At 35.9% G+C, this 22,936-nt stretch overlaps 1 protein-coding gene across 27 annotated transcripts in view; it reads right to left on the reverse strand.

Moving 5' to 3' along the window:
* Positions 1-22,936, reverse strand: part of LOC139480080 (protein starmaker-like) — a 102,826-nt gene that overhangs the window by 28,927 nt on the left and 50,963 nt on the right. For 17 of the 27 annotated variants that reach the window (XM_071263067.1, XM_071263066.1, XM_071263065.1 and 14 more), the window contains exons 4-22: positions 11,801-11,854; positions 10,042-10,237; positions 9,138-9,176; positions 6,659-6,697; positions 6,227-6,265; positions 5,795-5,845; positions 5,247-5,285; positions 4,827-4,865; positions 4,380-4,418; positions 3,959-3,997; positions 3,455-3,493; positions 3,032-3,070; positions 2,513-2,551; positions 2,107-2,145; positions 1,670-1,708; positions 1,282-1,320; positions 859-897; positions 470-508; positions 75-113 (exon numbers count right to left, since the gene is read on the reverse strand). In XM_071263067.1, the coding sequence (XP_071119168.1) occupies positions 75-113; positions 470-508; positions 859-897; positions 1,282-1,320; positions 1,670-1,708; positions 2,107-2,145; positions 2,513-2,551; positions 3,032-3,070; positions 3,455-3,493; positions 3,959-3,997; positions 4,380-4,418; positions 4,827-4,865; positions 5,247-5,285; positions 5,795-5,845; positions 6,227-6,265; positions 6,659-6,697; positions 9,138-9,176; positions 10,042-10,237; positions 11,801-11,854 (925 nt within the window). The remainder of the gene's footprint in view (positions 1-74; positions 114-469; positions 509-858; positions 898-1,281; positions 1,321-1,669; positions 1,709-2,106; positions 2,146-2,512; positions 2,552-3,031; positions 3,071-3,454; positions 3,494-3,958; positions 3,998-4,379; positions 4,419-4,826; positions 4,866-5,246; positions 5,286-5,794; positions 5,846-6,226; positions 6,266-6,658; positions 6,698-9,137; positions 9,177-10,041; positions 10,238-11,800; positions 11,855-22,936) is intronic. The other 10 variants (XM_071263086.1, XM_071263077.1, XM_071263068.1 and 7 more) reach the window with 9 other exon arrangements.

Below are 22,936 nucleotides of genomic sequence, written 5' to 3' on the forward strand. Positions count from 1 at the left end.
AAAAGCACATATTTGGAATTAGCTATTATTCATGAGCTGCATCAAATGAATGAAAAAAGAGACATTTTTCATACCATCTGTGTCTTCCTTTACATTAGAACTCGACAAGTAGACTGAAATTAATACAATATCTCTTCTAAAAATGCTTCCTCTACAATTAATTTATAGAGTCAGACTGACGTGTGCATCAATCAAATAGCTATCATAGTACTCTCTTCATACTCTCTTTGTTATCTCTCTTTGTTATCTCTCTTTGTTATCTCTCTTTGTTATCTCTCTTTAACAACTTTATGCCTTCATGTACATGTATATGTTACACATTTTTGTTATTAATTTATTCTCAAGCTTATTGTATAGCTAGGGTTGTAAACAAAAATAAGAAAATCTTAAGAAATTAGGGGTGTACTTAATCAACTACATCAGATTGACCTGCCAAGCACTTTGATAACTAACATAAGCAAAGCCTTACCCCCACGCTGATATTTTGGTGATGCTCGACCTGTTTCATCTTCAGATTAAGAAGAAATTTTGATAATGTAGCAGCTATTTACCCATTTTGTATTGACAGTTATGAATATGAAAAAGAATCCATAAAGAGTTTCATTCAAATAACTTTGATTGTTCTTTTACTTCATAATTTAGTTGAGGTGATACAAATATGAAGCATGAAATCACAATCAACTAAACTAATATTTGACAGATAAATTGTACAGGTAAGTTGCTGAGTTTACTTGTGTCATTTGTTTGTCTGTTTCTCTGATTTCACAAGTAAAACAAAAATAGGTTGCTTTGTTTCCTATCTATCAAAGCAATTAATCCTAAGAGTGCAAACATGAAATCATAAAACATATCTCATACCATCCGTTCCTTTCTTTGCATTAGAGCTGGATACGTATACTGAAATTGATATACATGTAACCTCATCTCTCAAAACCTTTTATGAAAATGCTTGCTCGAAAAAGGTTACCTTAGATACAAAATTATTTACCAAATCAAATAGCTGTAGAAGTGCATGATATGCTTGAATTAAGGGCACTCAGTGATCATGATCAAATACCTGAAGAAGGTTGATACAATTATCTCCCTTTGGTTACTGCATACTGCACACAAGAACATGTATTATATTCAGAGGTGCTATTTATTCATTCACTCTCAAGATTGTTGTACAGCATGGATCTTGAAGAAAAACAATTAAATCTTGAAATATGAGGCGTGTATTTAATCAACTATATCACATTGACCTGCCAAGCACTTTGAACAGTAACATAAGCGAAACCTTACCCCCACGCCGATATTTTGGTGATGCTCCACCTGTTTCATCTTCAGATTAAGAAGAAATTTGGATAATGTAGCAGCCATTTATCAATTTTGTATTGACAGTTATGAATATGAAAAAGAATTCATAAAGAGTTTCATTCAAATAACTTTGATTGTTCGTTCAGTTTATAATTTAACTGAGGTGATATAAATATGAAGCATGAAATCACAATCAATTAAAAAAATATTTGACAGATAAATTGTACAGCAAGTTGTTCAGTTTATTTGTGTGATTTGTTCGTCTGTTTCTCAGATTTCATAAGTAAAACAAAAATAGGTTGCTATGTTTCCTATCTATCAAAGCAATTAATCATAAGAGTGCAAACATGAAATCATAAAACATATGTCATACCATCTGTTCCTTTCTTTACATTAGAACTTGATATGTATACTGAAATTAATATAACCTTTTTTCATAAAAAGTGTCAATCAAAACGCTTCCACAATAAACGTTACCTCACCTGCTAAATTATTTAAAAACTAAAATAACTGTAGTACTGCATGTTATACATGGATTAAGGGCACTCTGCTGTCACGATCAAATATCTAAAGAAGCTTTAAAGAATTATTTCCCTTTAGTTACTTTATACAAGCATATCTATGATATTCATGGCAGGTGCTTCACACATTCTTTTTATATATTTACTCTCAAGTGGTTTTGATATCTTCGATGTTGAAAGATAAATATCTACAATGCACTCTACCTTTAGTATTATCAACTACATCAAATTGGTGCCCAGCGCATTAATCAGTTTTGCAAGCTGAATGTTAAGTTTGAACATATCTTACCCCCACGTTGATATTTTGATGGTGGTTGATCAGTTTCATCTTCAAATTGAAAAGAAAAATTCATATTGTTCCATCTATTTATCAAGTTTACTTGTAATGAACAGGTAAAAACAATCCTTCAAATAGTTGAAGACTTAAGACCACTTAAATTATTCTCCTTTCAGTTCTTTTTTTATTCAAGATGTGATTCTACATTTACTCCAATACAGTTGTGAAATAAACTTATTTTCATCACAAACTAAATACCTTATTCCCATATAAATCTGCCATCTATACACTACAATCATGTATTCATATTTTTCTTTCAATTCATCAGCAAAAATAAATAGTTTAACAAATTTCCTAACTATCAAAGCAACTATTCATATCTGTCTAAACATATGAACATATAAAATATCTGTCATACCATCTGTTCCTTCCTTCATATTAGAACTGGACATGTAGACTGAAAATAATACAATAGTTTTTCTCCAAAGAGTCTATCAAAGATGCTTCGTAAAGAAAATTCACCTAAGATGTTTTATCAATCATAAACAGTTGTCATTGTGCATGTATTTATAAGTGGATTAAGAACACTCTGTGTCAACTTGAAGGTGTGTACATTGTATATGCACCAATCAATGACTGAAGAAGTACTGAATAGTTATCTTCCATTAGAATCATGGGACAACTTCATTTGTCCATTCAATTATGCAGCTCATTTCCTTTCACTTGTATCTAACAATGAGTATACAGGTATGTAATGTGCAAGAGAGGTGCTTCATGCAGTTTTGACTAATGTACACTAACCCTTGTTCAATATTGAATTTCGAAAAAAATAATTTAATCTTGAGGAAATAAATTAGTGTCAACTTTTGCATTATGACCTGCCAAGCATATCGATCAGTAACATAAACCGAAAGTGAAGTTTGAATACATGTCTTACCCCCACGCTGATATTTTGGTGATGGTTGATCTGATTCATCTTCAAATTGAGAAGAAACATTGATATTGTAGCAGCTGTTTATCAGTAGAAGGAAAATGTAATACAATTCATTGAACTGTTTCACACTTGTTTTAACTTTGATTATTCTTATATCAATTGTTGATTTGATCATGATGTGATTTTAAGTTTACCCTGATACAAATGTTAAACATGAACTCCTGAATTTGTCATCACACATATAACCAAACACCACATAACTTTGACAATTAAATGTTACATTTTACTTCAGTCAAATTGGCTTACTTCTTTTTAGAATAAAAAAAGCTAAAAAATAAAACGTTCCTAATTATCTATGAAAGCATGTCTCAGTAAATAACTATTCATATGTGTGCAAACATATGAATGAAAAAGCATCTGTCATACCATCTGTGTCTCCTTTTACATGAGAGCTTGATACGAAGACTGAAAATAACATAACAATCTGAAACCATGACAACATATCGTACCCACGGGATCATTTTTGTGCCAGTTGAATGATTGTTTGATTAGATAAAAGATTGTCTTGAAATAGAAATTATCTCTTCTAATATTCATGGTACTCAAAAGATCCTTTTTTGAGCAATTCTATGTTCATCCATTTCGAGGTTTCATTGACTTTAAAATCATGGGACAACTTCATTTGTCCATTCAATTATGCAGTTCATTTCCTTTCACTTTTGTCTAACAATGTGTATACAGGTATGTAATATGCAAGAGAGGTGATTCATGCAGTTCTGACTAATGTACACTGAAACTTGTTCAATATTGAATTTCGAAAAAATAATTGAATCTTGAGGAAATAAATTAGTGTCAACTATATCGTAATGACCTGCCAAGCATATCAATCAGTAACAGAAACTGAAAGTGAAGTCTGAATACATGTCTTACCCCCGCGCTGATATTTTGGCGATGGTTGATCTGATTCATCTTCAAATTGAAAAGAAACATTGATATTGTAGCAGCTGTTTATCAGTAGAAGGAAAATGTAATACAATTCTTTGAACTGTTGTACACTTGTTACTACTTTGATTGTTCTTATATCAATTGTTGATTTGATCATGATGTGATTTTAAGTTTACCCTGATACAAATGTTAAACATGAACTCCTGAATTTGTCATCACACATATAACCAAACACCACATAACTTTGACAATTAAATGTAACATTTTACTTCAGTCAAATTGACTTTCTTCTTTTTAGAATAAAAAAGCTAAAAAATAAAGTTGCTAAGTTATCTATGAAAGCATGTCTCAGTAAATAACTATTCATATGTGTGCAAACATATGAATGAAAAAGCATCTGTCATACCATCTGTGTCTCCTTTTACATGAGAACTTGATATGAAGACTGAAAATAACACAACACTTTCTGAAAACATGTCAAAGTTTCGTAACCTATCATATAGGATGTGTCAATAAATTCTACAGTGAGCAAATGAGGCTTTAGTTTCTGTGCTTGGTATTGTCATCAGTACAAAGAATTATTTAAATTCTTTTGCCAGTTTATGTTTGTTCGATAACATAAATTAGCTCTTATTTTCATTTTCAATCAAAAGATCCTTTGTAATGCTATTTACATCCATTTCTAAGTTGCACTAGCTTTCAGTACCGGTACATCTGATAGAATGGTGTTATCTGTGCATGAAGAAAAATACGTTTTTAACTAACAGATTCAAACTTGCCATTTGCACTGAGCTGATCAATTACTGTTACTACCGATATATATTTTGAATATGTTACATGTAGTCAATCTTACCACTATGCTGAAGTTTGTCTGGTGTTTTATCTCTCTCATCTTCAATTTGTGATGGAAAGAAAATGAAGTAAAATTATTTGTATAATTTCACAGCTCTGATGAACATAAAAATGGTGAATATATCTTTAAAATGACATGTTTTTATAGATTTGTCTAATGCAATATATAACAGTCATTCTAAGATGAAAACCACCAAAGATTATTATCTGATTAGTTACCAGTATTAACTTTTTGAACCTGAACAAGACAGACCCTTTCAATTATACATTTTTTAACACATTATTGTAACTTTTGTTATTCGTATATCTCTTATGTTTGAAATCATGTTAAACAATTTTCTTAATTCCTAACTAAGAAATCAAAAAGGTGTTTTGTAAATAAAAAATTTGCATAAACCTATGAAATATAAATTGTCCATACCATCAGTTTCTTCCTTTTCGCTAGGGCTTGATAATAAGACTGAAATCAACACAACACTTTCAACAAGACAAAACTTGGTGCTACAAAACTGTAAGTGGAGGATAATCCAGTACAATATAATATGCCCAACAAAGACCAAAGATTCTGTTCATGTACAAATTTGGAAAGTGACAACTGACAATTTGACAGTGGTGGTAGTAGCACAAGGCTTACTTTTGGAAACATCGCTTTACAAGCTTGTAATTCATTTATCTTTCCCCTGACATAGAAGTGATAACAATTATCTCCCCCATAAGTAAGGCAATGCTGAGGGGGGGGGGGGGGGGGCATTATCATCAATTTTGTCATTTCAGTTTAATTCTTTTATTATTAATCTGTCCGTGCATTTGCTGTGTAATGCTTGCTATTACAGATTTGCTATCTCCAACACATTATGATGCCTCTTAAAGATGCATTTCTTAAGCTTCAGATAACATTTGTTTTCCAGTGTGGATAAGTCTTTATGACCTGATAAAGATGTTTAAAAATTCACAAAACTAGACACATACTTTCAATCTTACCGCCATGCTGATTTTTGTCTTGTGACCGATCAGTGTCATCTTCATTTTGTGATAGGAAAAAAGAGACATTTTTTTATCCAATTCCACAGCTTCGAGAAGATAATAAAATTTTGTAATTCAGAAGTTTTTTAACTGCATGCCTTAACACAGATACAAAGGTCATGAGACTAACTGTATTCAATGGTATCATTTTAAGACCAAAAAACACATCTCACATAAAAACATTTGAAGAAATTAAATCATACTAACTACCAATTGTAACATTCCATATTACTTTTGTCACTTGCATATCTGGTCTGTTTTATATCATAATGTTATGCAGAAGAAAAAGCTGAGTTTAATTCATTCTAAAGAAGCAAACTTGGGGAATCTGAACAGATTCTATACATACAAAAGAAAAAAGAAAAAGATTGTCCCTACCATCAGTCTCTTCTCTTACAATAGACTTTGACATGGGAACTGCAATTAACACAATACCGGTACTTTAAAAAAGACTAAAAATGACATTCACATAAACTTAACTAGTTTAATATCAACTGCACACACCTGAACTTCATTTTCAAAGGGTGTAAAAAAATATCTTCCTTCAGTAACTTAATGGAGCAATATAATCAATTTTGTCAATTTTGTTTTAATTTCTCCATTTAGGTATATCAATACATTTGCTCTGTAATGTAAAAGCTGCCTTTTGAAAATGATTTCTCTTATAATCTTGCTTAATTTCTTGGACCTTTGTCTTCAAAGAGACATTACATAACCATTTTGAATGCTTTACACTGATGTGTCTAGGATTTTAATGAATCAATTTAATTATAAGTTTCCTTCATATAATCAGAATGTAAGCTATCTTACCCCCACGTTTATATTTTTTGGGTGAACGACCTGTACCATCTTCAGTGGGTGAAAAGAGAGAAAAAAAAACATATTCCACATGGTCATAAAATAGAATCCACCTGAAGTATCTTGTAAATGAAAGCAACTTCCCCACATATCAGAAAGTAATCTTGCAGACTGATTGGAAACTACATATATAGATTGGATACTGTATTGTCATCTTAAAATCTCCAAACAAACTATGTGAACTAAATCTTTACCAACACCATTTTATACCAAATAACAAATACTGTTGTTATTCTCATATCTAACCTGTTGTCATCATAATGCAGAAGAAAAATGCCGAACTAAGTTCCTTTCTAAGAAAGCACTAATTGATTAACGGAGCAATAATCTACATGTGTAAACATGCAATGTTGTAAAGAACAAATAGTGTTCCTACCATCCGTATCTGCTCTGACATAAGTCTTTGAAATGTAGACTAAGATTGCCACAAGTCTTACAGCGAAACTACTTCTGGTATATTATATTATAAATTGTCGCAAGGCTTTCAGCAAAACTACTTCTGGAATATCATATCATAAATTGTTACCAGTCTTTCAGCAAAACTACTTCTGGTATATTATATCATAAATTGTCGCAAGACTTTCAGCAAAACTACTTCTGGTATATCATGTAATAAATTGTCACAAGACTTTCAGAAAAGCTACTTCTGGTTTATTATGTTATAAATTGTCACCAGTCTTTCAGCAAAACTACTGCTGGTATATTATATCATAAACTGTCACCAGTCTTTCAGCAAAACTACTTCTGGTGTATTATATTATAAATTGTCGCAAGACTTTCAGCAAAACTACTTCTGGTATATTATGTAATAAATTGTCGCAAGGCTTTCAGCAAAACTACTTCTGGTATATTATATCATAAATTGTCACCAGTCTTTCAGCAAAACTACTTCTGGTGTATTATATTATAAATTGTCGCAAGGCTTTCAGCAAAACTACTTCTGGTATATTATGTAATAAATTGTCACAAGGCTTTCAGCAAAACTACTTCTGGTATATTATGTTATTAATTGTAACAAATGTTTCAACATAACTACTTCTTGTATATTATGGTATAAATTGTGAGCAAAAACATTGGGTTTATAAAGAGTTTCCGACACATTTGAACAATGATCCATTTCATTCACAAACAAGGCAAAGGAACCTCACTGATTGAACAGCATATACTCTACAAATCACTGTAACATAAATACATTTCATGTGTACAAATATTGAAATGGTTAATGGTTAACAGCAGTGGCCCAGATAACTAGACCACCCATTTATCCAATTTTACCAGGGATGAAAGAGGAACATGCTTATTCTTTGATTCACAAAATGTTGACAGCTAAAAATTAATGTTTTTAAAAATTAATCTAGAAAAGAAATAATCAATATTGTGGAAAAGTTTCATAATGAAAGTGAACGCTTTTGAGATGCTCCTCTAACCAGATTCCAGCATCACTAAAGCTTGGTCACACCAACTTCCATGCTTTAGAAATAAATGAGACAATACAAAATGAAACTTGAAGTAAAAGCCTATTTTTAATTACATAATTGTTTAACTTTATTAATACCGCATTACCTCAGCAACTATTCATGATGAGGTATTGTATGATGAAAGCATATGAATCTGTACCATACCATCTCACATTTTAATCATTCTTTCACCCCTGTGCTGGCAGTTCTTCAAATTAAAGAAGGAAAATGTTTACCAGCTGATAAAACACAAAACCACCTATTTAGGATTGTAATTATAAAGCCTTGATAAGTTACATCTGTTGGTGTATGAATACATTTGCATACTATCAGAAGCATTTCCATAAGAAAAAGATTCTCAAAATTAGCATCTGTTGGAAACATACTTCCATTTGAATTGTGTCCAACTATTGTCATTGAACACAAAAAATCCCTTAATAAATATAAATCCAGCTTTTGTCATCATAAACATTAAATCTTATCTCATGAAGAGACCATTTCATTTCCTCTTCAAATAAAGTGATACAGTTAAGTGAACCTTTGGACAAAGAAATATAATTTTCAAATTTATGTGTATTATGAATGATGACTGTTTTTTTATTCAATTAGTTGTTAACGATGGTATGAAAGTAATGAGTTATCTCCCTTTAGTATTGATGGAAGACACTTCACACATACAAATTATCTGTACCCATTTCTCTTCATTTCTTCAACCTCCTTTCATTTATTTGTAACTTGTAACCAGCACACAATGCCTTATGTAATGGAAAGATGTCAAAACCTCCGATTCATCATTTCTCTGTTCAAGATCTTTTGTTAGAATTAATTCAAAAACCTTCAACACCAAACATTTCAAACCTGAAAAAGGATGTTAAGTTGAGTATATATATCACATCAACCACTCTGCCATTTTGATTAATAAAAAAAAGCTCAGCATATATTTGGAGTGAAAACCAGATTATAACCAGGCTTACCCCCGTGTCGATATTTTTGTGGCAAGCGATTTGTCCCATCTTCAAATCAAGAAGAAATAGTACAATTTACCATCCAATCCCAAACTTGATTCATTATTTTTTGCTTTGATAAATCTAAATATCTGTAAAGAACTCAACAATAAGCACTCTTCCATCTGTTCAATGAAAATACATATTTGTACACAATCATATAATAAAAACTACTAAAATCCTAGATATTTTTTTTATATTTGTATACTTATCCTGCATTACTCCTTAATGCATCTACTGCTGTTCTTGAGAACAGAGAGAAAGAGCTGTGTGAGGTCTTGCTGAAGAAGAAGTTGTCCGAACTGGTTGTGTGACTAACACTATCACACAGCTCCCACGTGACAACGGAAGTAATGACATTAGGTATCACCACATTACTGCTAGATCATAACATCTGAAGACATGAGGCAGCTCTACAACGGGTGGGCCACTTTAGACGAAGTAATGCGGGATAAGCATACAAATATAAAAAATATCTAAGATTTTTCTTTTTCAGCAAGACCTCTCACAAGCTCTTTCTCTCTGACAAGAACAAGCATTAAGGAAAAATGCGAGATAAGTTAAATTGTCAATTGTTTTCAGAGATAGTATCTTCCTATCAAGCTGAAAGAGGATAGGTGATGAAACAAAACAATTATGTAAATACATCACATCTTGTTATCATACATCAAATACCACATCTAATGTTCGAGTATTTATTTGGAAGGAAATATTGATTAGTTGCATATGAATGAAAGGGTACATTGTCTACCAATGAGAGATCCAATGTAAATGACAATGAAACACAATTAAACAATGAAATTCAAATGACAAAGAAAACCAAAACATTTACCATGTTTCAAAACAAAAAACTCAAAACATTTCCCGCACTCACTGTTCTGGTTGTATTTGTCATCTCGGTAACTTCTGGATCCGGGATCCCGGTAATCATCCCTGTAGTTATAGCCCCGGTTGTTTCCCTTGGGGCTGTCGCCGAGCTGTCGGAATGAGGACTGAGACCGGGAATCCCCTTCACTGGCTAATGAAATGTCTCCTGTTGCTTCCAACAAAAACAACTCAGGAGCATAGGCCTGTAGATGGGAGTGAGTGAGTGAGTTGGGTTCCCTTGTCAGTTACATCATGAAACACAATACTTAAATAACAAGGTGCGGTGAAATGGGGTTTAACGTTACATCAAAGATTATTGCACTTACATATCGACGTGCATGCATGTGTGTGTGGGTACTAATCCGGACTGATGCTGATTTATAGTGCAAGCCCACTGAGATACCATGCCGCAGGTCAGCATGGATACCGACCAGTCCTTGTTTTAGCCCCTTAATGCCAGGAAGGGTAACAATAAGTACCATCTTATAACGTCTTTTGGTATGATGTGGCCAGGGATCGAATTCAGGCCTTTCGCTCTCCAGACATAAGACACTGGATCCAGACTTAAAACTCATCTGTGACGTCATTCTATTGTTTGAACGCTCCATTATTTTTCAGGAATGGAGAGTTGCTTGTCAACTGTACATTATCTTGAAGCAGCATTTGAATTTTTCAAATATTTTCAACTACAGAATATTTTGTCAAAGTGTAAAAGTAGGGATGAGTTTTAAGTAGGGGAAACCTGAAACCACAGGGCCGGCCACCCATTATTCAAGGACAAACTGGCGTTTAAGCCCAAATTAACATTACTAATGACAAAGGAATATATTTCCGATCCAAGTTCACGGAGTGGCTGTAAATAACACATGACACATTAACCAAGTCCACACAAGCACATATGGCACTGCAGCACCAATAAATACATCATAACACTTACTTAATCACCCATACCAATAATACAACAATAAATCTTAGTTGTAATTTGCTCCTTCTTAAAGCATTCACCTGTAAATGAATATGAACTAATTACAAACATACACAGAAACATTTGGAAACAAACGGGGCTATCACCAAAACAACAGTGACTGGATGTGGCCTTTTATTTATTGCAAATCAATGTGAGTTGTTAGGCTCAGCAAACAGTGGATTCAGAGCCACTTGCTGATCAAGTGTTTTTCAACACAATCCCGTAATAGGAAAATCGATATGTTGTACATTGACCGGCACCAACAGCAATTACTGACAACGACTCCTCAGCTTTGTGCCAGTTCTATTCAACCTTTCCAGGACTCTTTGTCAATTATACAGACCATAGGATTCATGTTTCATATTGTTGATGTGTAGTTCTTCTACATTGCATGGTAAATGGCACTTACTGGCGGCTATTCCATGACAAAAACCTCCTACATGAGTTCTCAACCGATTATCTTTCCAAACACGGTGCCATGTTTTTGAAAAGGTTCAACAATTACAGTGGGGTTATTTTTTGTGACTTTATTCCTGACAAAATCTTTGCCCAATTTTAAAGCTTATATTACCGACCCCTTTTGAACTTAATTACAAAGCATTTCAATTTCTAAATTTGCTCATTTTGAAGATTTTGTCTATTTTAACACAACTACTCCAAGCATAAAATTTCACAAAGATAATCAGGTAATTTCTTGTAATTTTGTGGAAAAAAATTGTGTCAACCCTTGATAACTGAAAAAATCAAACAAATAGTGCTGTCTTTATGTGAAGAGAATCAGAGGAGATAAAAAACTTACCACAGGAGGTAGAAAATGTTTGACTTTCATTGTGTATTCTTGCTTTGTTTTTAACTGAAATAAAGAAAACATAAGTTAAATAATTAAAAACAATTCTTGAATTAAACTGTTACATAAAAAAACATTACACAGGGACAACAGAAATGAAACCTTTATTTACATAAGTGAGTGAGTGTGTACGGTTTTACGCTGCTTTTAGCAATATTCCAGCAATATCACGACGTGGGACACCACAAACGAGCTTCACACATTGTACCCGGGTCTTCGGCTTGACGAGTGAACGCTTTAACCACTAGGCTACCCGACCGCCCCTTATTTACATAAGTCATCATAACTGGTACTGCAATAGATACAACATCCATATATTGCATTCTGCGCCAAAAAACGTTTGAGTCAACGACCCCGGAAATGGCTCTTTATAAGGATCATTTTCAGTACCAGTAGATGTTATTATAGAGACTATTACTAGCTGAGCTTACCAGACCAGACAGAATTTTACATTGGCTTCAGACTGTCAGCTGTTGTCGTGAGTGAGTGAGTTGTGTTAATTTAATGCTGCTTTAAACACCATTTTCGTTCTATCTATCATGTATGGTAAGTTGGAGAACAGCCAATGTAACTTTGGTCAGCATTATTGTTTACCACTTTGGTGAAACCCACAAGCAAGGAGACGGTTCTGACAAACCACAGGTCATTATTATGGAAATTCCTTGACTCAAACCTGCGGCCTGTGTCGAGGCAGAAGTAAACAACATTATTTACACCTATGGGGATCCCTGTCCCTGCTGTCATTGTGAACTACCAAGTCGTTAGTATGTCCCAGACTATCCATTTGAACTACATAAACATTAAAATCATAACTTTGACAAAAATCATCACCAAGAAAAAGTCTTAGAGAAACTTCAGAATGACAGCTCATTGTGAATAGTTTCATAGAATATTATCTTTTTCTGGTCTTTTTATGTCCTGAATTAAAACAATATATGCGTCTACATATTTTTGTAAAAGAATTAGGAGACAAGCGACTACTAACATTTCACTTTTTCTCTCCTTTTTTCAGCAGTTTTGTTTTATTATGTGTGTCTGTTTTTGAGGAGTTTTGTATCAAATGTATTGTGAGGACACTTAAACTAAAAAAGTCAACACCAGAGAACAATAAGCTTTGACCAACCCCCCAAACGAACATCACTACGCACAAAAGGCAAATTAGTGACTAAATCATATGAACGGATCACCCAAAACTAGCGTCATCACCAGGTGCCACAAAAAGAACAAGCTAAAACATGCATGGAAATTTACACATTTAAATTTAATAGTTTCTTTATTTATTCGATGATACTAAAATACAGCCACTTGAGCAAACTTGAGCAATACTGACTGTAAATTATTAATGCCAAATAATAAAGAGCATAATTGTTTTCATGACAGGTTCATCATTCAGTGTGTCAGATGAAACAAGCAACAAACAAGGACATGTTTACTCAATGGACAGGTAAACAACATAACGTGTATTGCATTAGTTCACAACACAACAGCAGCTGATTTCAGTGAAATAGGACCCTTATATCTAAAGCTTCATACTCGAAAGACAGGCAGTTCCACCTATACTCAAGTGTCGTCACTTTCAGTGTAACACATTTGAAATACACATCTGTCATAGATCAATGACGTTTGACAAGTGTAATGTACATATCATGTCCTCAATGGGCAACTTCACCATTAATCAGCAAGATTTCATATCCACACGGCTCTTAAAATCAATTTACCAATATAATATCTATATAACCTGGATAATTTAGGGTAGTGTGATAGCAAAGAATGGTTTGCCATGTGTAGATAACTCTAGATTCCTAACCACGGAAGAATGTGTGAGGTGTATATGTACGAGGGATTAACAGTGATTTGTGAGGCTATTTACCTGGGATAAGAACCAAGCTGTGTCAAAGCTATCGTGTGAGATAAGTCAGAATTCATGTCAGCACTGTACCTCAGGTACACTTAATGAGGGAGCTCCAGGTACGAAAATTGCATATGTATGTCATTAATAAATATGTGTTTTTTAAATCATTACATTTGTTATTATGGCTTTGTTTTTTCTGACTTAGTAGATCCTGGTTGGAGGGGGGGACATGGCTGATACTGATAGTCTGGGTTCCAGATAAATGCTTGATCCATTGGGGAGTTGAGGTGAAATGGGGTTTAATGTTGCGTTCAAGATTATTGCACTTATATAGTGACGTGCATGCATGGGTGTGGCTGTTTGTACTAGTCCGGTCTAATTTTGTTTTTATTGAGATACCATGCCGCAGGTTAACAGGTAAACACCATTCAGACACAGTATACTGACTCCAAGTCAACCAGTCCTTGTTTTAGCCCCTTAATGCCGAGCCCCAGACAGGGCAACAACAAGTACGATCTTTTAAGGTCATTTGGTATGTCGCAGCCGGGGTTCGAACTCCCGACCTTCTGCTCTCTCCGCTCCACCCATACCCACCCATACCCCACCCCTATCCCTCACACCACTTACACCCCTACCCCACCCCTATCTCTCACACCACCTCCACCCCTACCCCACCCCTATCTCTCACACCACCTCCACCCCTACCCCACCCTATCCCTCACACCACTTACACCCCTACCCCACCCCTATCTCTCATACCACCTCCACCCCTACCCCACCCCTATCTCTCACACCACCTCCACCCACACTCCACCCCTATCTCTCACACCACTTCCCCACACACCCCATCCCTATTTCTCACACCACCTCCACCCCTATCTCTCACACCACCTCCACCCCTACCCCACCCCTATCTCTCACACCACCTCCACCCCTACCCCACCCCTATCTCTCACACCACCATCACCCACACTCCACCCCTATCTCTCACACCACCTCCATCCCTACCCCACCCCTATCTCTCACACCACCTCCACCCCTACCCCACCCTATCCCTCACACCACTTACACCCCTACCCCACCCCTATCTCTCATACCACCTCCACCCCTACCCCACCCCTATCTTTCACACCACCTCCACCCACACTCCACCCCTATCTCTCACACCACTTCCCCACACACCCCATCCCTATCTCTCACACCACCTCCACCCCTATCTCTCACACCACCTCCACCCCTACCCCACCCCTATCTCTCACACCACCTCCACCCCTACCCCACCCCTATCTCTCACACCACCTCCACCCCTACCCCACCCCTATCTCTCACACCACCTTCACCCACACTCCACCCCTATCTCTCACATCACCTCCACCCATACCCTACCCCTATCCCTCAAACCACCTCCACCCCTACCCCACCCCTATCTCTCACACCACCTCCACCCCTACCCCACCCCTACCCCACCCCTATCTCTCACACCACCTTCACCCACACTCCACCCCTATCTCTCACATCACCTCCACCCATACCCTACCCCTATCCCTCAAACTACCTACACACCTCCATCCCTACCCCACCCCTATCCCCCACACCACCTCCATCCCTACCCCACCCCTATCTCTCACACCACGTACACCCCTTCCCTACCCCTATATCTCACACCACCTCCACCCATACCCTTCACAAGACTTCCCCCCTACCCTCAACACAAATAAACCTGAATTCATTCAACCCACAACAAACTCCATCTAAACCCCAAACTACCCCTCAATATAACCATAAACACCAACTCATAAAGTTCCAAACATATATCATTCAAAAAAAAAAGTTGCAGGCATAACATCAATAAAATATTATCGCCAAATAAAGACCTGATTGCCTATTGTAACTAATGCTGAATATCCTCCCTCCAAGCTGAGAATTCCTCTGTCCCCTACAATCTCCTTGATGTTATCAAGTGTAATGGATAGTTTAAAGCCCTATCTAGATAGTAAGTGCAGAGTATATACCCCTTAGTTTTAGTATCTTGAGTAAATCACGGCACTCCTGCTCTCCCCACTAAATCACCCTCACTGTTCCCAACACTAAGTGTCCCATATATCACACAGGGATAGTCACAGCCCTCAGCCTGAGAGGAGTGCTATCTTCCTAATACACATTCACTCACTCGCTGCACGCATGACAACAGGAACAGACATAGGAACAGACATAGAAACATGAACAGGACCTTTGTTATTGCTTTTCCATATTGGGCTTGTAGAAAGCATTAGATATGTTACTATTGGGATTAGGGTGGCGAAGAAACTGAATTTTTATTTTGAATACAGTCATTATCTCATTATGTTTTTATCAACAAATGTGGTAATGTTAGGGACTGGTCATTAATAATATAAGTTATAAAATGACACAGCGAAAAATGGGCAGCACCAAAATTTATCACAACTGAACTATTTAATAAGAACCATGAAAAAATTGCACAGTTCTATTATTTCAAATAAATAAATTCTAAATTTGAACATTATTTAGGGACTGTTTATTTATTATAGGGAAGGTGGGGTCATGAAAAACTGTTTCATCTATTTGGGAGTAGCCATGAAAAAATGGGGGGTTGGGGGTCGGCAAAATATGGCACAGCCCTAAGACCAATCCCCAGTTTCAATATCCTTATCAAATGTTGTGTAGTATTCTTACTGAACCAAATTATTTTTATGCCGTTTGTCATTTCATACAGACCCTGAAACAAATATATCCAAAAGATCCAATGCAAGTCTGTGATAGTTGGCAAGAAAAGATTACCGAAAATGAGTATCTGGGCTCCTACTTATTATATTTTATTCAGATAAGTTAAGAACTGTGTATTTCTATCAAACATTTTCCTTTCAGAGGCCAGATGTTAGTCTAGGTTAATGATTGCCCTTGGACTCACACTTAGTCTCTGAAAATTTATACTTTTGAAACAAGCATTTAAACTAAAAAGGAACCCCACTGTGATGGGAGTTTCAGAACCCCTTGGAAAATCTAGACTTGCTTCATTTAGGGCGATAGCATGGAGCTGGGAGGAAGGGAAAATAGGTTCAGGGACAGTGAGATAGGCTAGATTGCCCTAATTACACAGACCATATCTACAGTCCCACAAGACACTAAATACACCATCTAGAAATGTCTAAGGACCAAGGATCATAGGTCTTCCCACTAAAAACGCATTATGAAAAAAACTGTTTCTTCAGGAACTCAAGATACTAAAGATCTTAATGTAAAACACAAGACAATATCTTTTTTCAATTCCTTTCATATTGAGTGTCATTGTCCAAACATGTTCCCAGTGAAACCTACACCTGAGTATAATGTCCCTCTTCACAACAGCCAGTAGTGGCTATATACATGTATATGACTGTAGGATTTCTTCTATCCCCTATCACTCGAGAACTCCGTCAGTGCAGGAGGAAAGGTAAATATCTACAATAGGCAAGGATATCATGTAACTTAGTCACCTAGCAATAGAGATCATTGGAGGAGACACAGAATCACTTTATATATGTTGGAAATGAATTGATTTTTTAAGAAGTAAAAGTTTTGACAAGTACCTTAGTTGTGGATTTACTGGTGTTTGAATAAATGTTGGCAAATGTGTAAAATACTGCAGCTACACTATAGGGATTCATCAATGATATTCTCACACGATACCCACGATATCAATTCATATTTTAATCCCGTATCCTTTCACACATGTAACATTTAGAACGGCAATGGCTTACCTACATTTTAAAAATTTTATTAATTTTTGCTATGTCTACATTTTACAATGTACATAGTTATAAGACTTAAATTCTGTTTTAGCTTTTTTCTAACTGGTTTTATCTGAAATTATGTATTGATTGAAAATGAGAAATTTCTTTTCAAATTTGAGATGAGATATTCAGAAGTTTCAAGACAATTTAATAGTGTTGCCCAATTAAATAAAACAATTCATGCAAAATTGTCACAAATTAAGTATTATGATATATATCATATCATGAACAAAGTATTATGATATATATCATATCATGAACAAAGTATTGAGATATATATCATATCATGAACAAAGTATTGCGATATGTATCATATCATGAACAAAGTATTGTGATATGTATATCATGAATAAAGTATTGCGATATGTTTCATATCATGAACAAAGTATTGTGACATGTATCAAAGTGGGGATTGGTTGTCCCATTACATCCCTATTAAACAGTACATATGTCATTCAATGAAATGGAAACAAATAACACCAGGATCGGAATTATTTCAATAACAATATTTCATATTTCAATAATATCTTTTATATCCTAACAAATAAATGGGGTTTTCACTCAAACAGCCAAAAAGTAACAGATCTTCAGAAGCAGAATATATCGTCAAATGATCCATTATGAGACTCAGTCAGTTTGTCTGAGTTTAGCCATGTCCTCTTCCCCTACTCCTTCCAGTAACGTCATTAGCGCTGACTAAACATAGATAGCCCCTCCACCAATACAGCAAAATAATTGACATAATTGCCTTGCATGGAAACCTGGAGGCCAGGACAAGCACAGTCGGTGTCATCAGCTTTGAGGGGGTCTAACAATTCACAATCAAAGCTTGTACAGGAGTTACAGAACAAGGGCCTTCTCATATCACTAATAGACTGAGCTACAAGACAAATGCAATGATCACTGAACCCGAAGCAAAGATCTAGAGGAATTCCTTGTGTGATTGTTTATGAGCTTGTGATCTTTCTCCTGTAATGGAGAGAGCAGCAGGTGAACATGAGTGTGAACCGCGAATCCCATTTTTTGTAATCATTATTTGAATACATGTGAAATGATATTGTAAGACAACAAACCACATTCACTCTTCAGAAGTAAGCAAACATGACATGAAATCAAGTCTTTGATAGGCGTTTAGAAGTTCGAAAAACATACATGAGTGAGTTGGATTTAACGCTGCTTTGAACAGTATTCCCGATCACGGCGTGTCAGCTTGATGTTGGAGGTAAGCCCAAAGTGATGCAGGTCTCAGACGTTTACCACTTTGGTGAAATCCACAAGCTGACATGGTGCTGACAAACCTAGAAACATTATCAGAGCAAACAGTGATTGTGGCGCCTTAGACGACTGAGCCACCCGTGTCCCCTGGAAGAAGCTGAAGAAATGAAAGTAAGATGGTTGATAACTTCATTATCGATTGCAACAACATTTCAGGGCCTTCACCTGATGAAGGGGCAAGAAGTAGCCCTGAAACATTGTTACAAACAAAAAAGAAGTTGTTTTCCATTAAAGTTTCCTGTCGGGCTCATTGGAAATCAATTCACAGTGCTGGCTGATTTGTTCGGAACATGTTTCGTTATTGATTATAATTAGGGTTTATGTAATGTATATTTTGCAGGTATCTAGAAGTTACATCCAATGTGAAAGTGACCTTTTTTATCATAATTTCAAATTATATGTCTGCCAACTCAAGTGTTGTGAAGCAACATTAAACTACCGGTAACTGATATACGTTCTGCTTCATAAACTCAATTTTTTCTCTTATTCCACTCATTTTTCTTTTATTGATCTGTCGTGAATGAGAGCAGACAGACAAGTCCCTGGATGTTCACCACCCCGGGGAATACACATAATCCACATCCGACAATGACAGTTGCCGTATTTCACGTCATAAATCATTCATAAATAATTGGCGCCATGGGTAAGTAGAACAAACTATTATCCTGACAAAAACATTTCCGAAGACGAAAGGCATCAACATCTGATTCGATGGAATATCTCCTTCGCCTCAAACTTAGCTATTATTTACAAGGGAAATCAATAACTGAATTGGAAAATTGATAAAGATCAATCAATAGTTGGCTTTGATTTTTTACATTATTTTTCAAGAAGATATTTTCCTTTTCGTAAAGAAAATAAGGAAAACACTGAAATGATTAACATCATCCAAACATTCTCCCTAACTGATGGCATGCCGACCATCTTTTAAACAGGATAAAAATTCTTTAATCACATTTTAACGACAAAATCACATGGATTATTCATACAAATGTTCAGCTGGAATATGAGTGTGGCATTAAAGAATCAATCAATCAGCTTCATGGACCTTAGCTTCCTAGAGAGATGATAAACTGAAAGACAAATTACAGAAGTTTGAAAGCAGAAATGGTTCCATTCTCATCAAAATCAGATCTTAGTGCTCACTACCGCTAAATTAAGATCTGAGGACATCCCATTACAGGTCTTGATTGCAGTACCTTTTGTGAACTTTTGTTCAAGTTTTATTCCGCTCAACCACCAACAACACCACCATACAATGACATATACAGACATCGCACACCACATGCTTGTCAACAACTGCCAAGCATCATGGCTTTTACATCCAGCCAAAAATGTCATGTTCCGGGTGTGGTTGAAAACATAGATCATTATTCATCTGCATAATGATCATACATATATAGTAAGCACTTTAACCGACCAATGAAACGACTAACAGGAAGTCAGCATTAGCCAATCAGAAAGCAGCTTTATTTTACCCATATGGCACTAGTTTCAAACTGGCAAATTTCATTCCAAACTACGCTTTTAAAAGTATTTTGACAAGGTTCTCGACTTAAATTTAAAAACTGAAACAAAACAAATTCTGGAATGTCTTAAGATCATATGGCAGTACTTCCCACAGGCTGTGCAAAGTCTCCTTCATTGTTTATCCCATTGCAGTGAGAGAGAGGTGATGATCTTGACATCATACTGCCCGTTACTGTCGGTCAAAATGCCTTGTATTAACCTTTTTTGGGTGCATTATTAGAAAACACATCCAAAGTTACACTTTTGCGATCTCATAAGCAACGCTTTGATTGGTTGAATGAAAGTTTGTTCTTATAATGGAATGTCCTCATGTCAGAGTGTAGCGGTAGCCAGCACTATCATCTGATTATAATGAGATTGAGACATCATACTATAACAAACTTAGAAGATGACCACTTACGGTTATGTGTAGACAAGGTTACTGTACTGACAATGAAGCTTAATATTCATAAGTATTAATCCTGGAACATCTCCAGTATGGCTGGGACCAGTCCAAATTTACTACCCGGGTACCCACCCCCCTATTACCTGGCCCTACCCGGGTACCCGCTGTAGGTCTCAAGAGGTAGGTACAAACTGTCCAATTGGGAAAAGTTTGACCGTAGCTCTGGTAAAATGTGTTTAGATGTACATGTATGAAACGATCTGGTGTATACACTGAAGTTGACTGAAGTTTGTTTTTCTTCAAAATGAAAGGCAGAAGGAATGGGCATAGTAGTCAGGGAGAACTGCGAACATTAGTGACTTGTAGTTTAAAAATAGAATTTTAGATACTTTTTGTCATTAAACAATATATCACGTGACTAACCACGGGTCCAGGTAGTCCTGTGGGTACCAGGGTCCTACTCAGTACCCACCCAACCCGAGTACCCGAGTTACCCGTCCCAGCCCTAATCTTCAGGCAACCAGTCATGGGCAGTCTCCATCTGGACAAGCAAAATATCCTTATGAACATTGAGCAGTACACTTTAGAGTCAGTGAGTCATGATAAATATGTTTCTGTGGTTTTTTTTAAGAAAGTAGATTTTCAGCCGTCTTCTTACTTCCAAGATTCCTAAAGACAATGATAAACTAGAAACATGCATGCCATTATGCCTTCTTTCATTTCACATAGATCCGGGGTAGAATTGGTCTAACCATGATTGTCAGTAAGCGGCAACTAACAGGATCGAGGCTTACTGATTTGGGTGATGTATGTCAACTTATCACAGATGGGTGCTCATGATGTCAATCACTGGATTGTCTATTCCAAACTTGATTATTTACTGATCCTGTCCAAATAGCTGGAATATTGCTGAGTGCGGCGTTAAAAAAACAACATTAAATTATGAAAAAACTAACATGTATGCTTCAATTTACACAATTTACAGTTTATGAAGTCATGGTTTGGGAAATGGGTTGATACAAACTTGTTTTTCAAAAAGCAAGTTATCCTTTACCTATTGATTCTAATGTACCCAAAAACCTGGATGATAATCTGAGTTCGCTTAGAACAGCTTTCCTGTAATAGAATCATGTCAACTGAATTTCAATGAACTAATTACCTTGACACAAAGAACTTAACTTGAATAATATATGAACAGACATCAAGTTCCTGCCATCAGTTCATTAAGGAAACAGTCCTGAAGGTGACTATTGGTCCATTTATTAAAAACTTAGATCAAGCTCAAGGCAAAAACGTATTTTCGTTACACTCCAGGGAAGACGTAACAGTTCTAACAGCCAGTGTTAAACCAAACAACTATTCTTTTTTGTTGTTGTTTAACACGGCATGGAGCAATATTCCAGCTATATGACGGCTGTCTGTTAATAATCGAGTCTGGATCAGACAATCCAGTGATTGATATCATGAGCATGATCCACGCAATTGGGATACGATGACATGCATCAACCAAGTCAGCGAGCCTGATCCTCCGATCCCGCTAGTCGCCTCAAGCATAGTGGCCTTTTACGGCAAGTATGGGTTGCTGAAGACCTATTCTAACCCAGATATTCACAGCAGCTATTCATACCAAATATCATGCAACCATCATCAAATTATGTGCCATATTGTATTATTGTTCTGTGTGTGAAGGATGTTTGACCTGAGGCTGCAGTGTTTGAAATGATGTGGGGTTCAGGGGTTTGCTCCTGTAGTATTGGAATCTGGGGACACCTACATTTTGTACATTTAACATTAGAGTTATGAATGACACTCACCCTCCAGACTTTCATGTTTAATTTCAAACACTAGGACAGTCTACTTCAGCCAAGCAGGCAAGTGCTAATTTCTTTTCCTTAGTAACTTGATTCTCCTGTTAAGGTGAGTGTGTGAATGAAATTGAACGTTGTCAAAAACTAGGAAAAATAAATATCATTGCCAATTCCCTAGAAGTTGACACAAGCTACTTCATCATTTATACTCGACAAGCAGCACAATAATTTCTTTCCGCTTTCAAATTTGGAGTTGGCATAGAACCATTAACCAATCATCAAAAAAAGTCCTGATTTGTCCAGATCTACAAATCCAGAGGAAGAATATTTATCATCTATCAATAACAACGCCAACTCTACATTGATATGCTTTAGTGCCATATTTAATGTATTAGATTTCTGTGCCAAAAACAAGAGCCGACTATCAAGAAATTATCATAAGACTTT

Source organism: Haliotis cracherodii, unplaced genomic scaffold, assembly GCF_022045235.1.
Source record: "Haliotis cracherodii isolate W230 unplaced genomic scaffold, xgHalCrac1.p SCAF_4, whole genome shotgun sequence".
NCBI lineage: Eukaryota > Metazoa > Mollusca > Gastropoda > Lepetellida > Haliotidae > Haliotis > Haliotis cracherodii.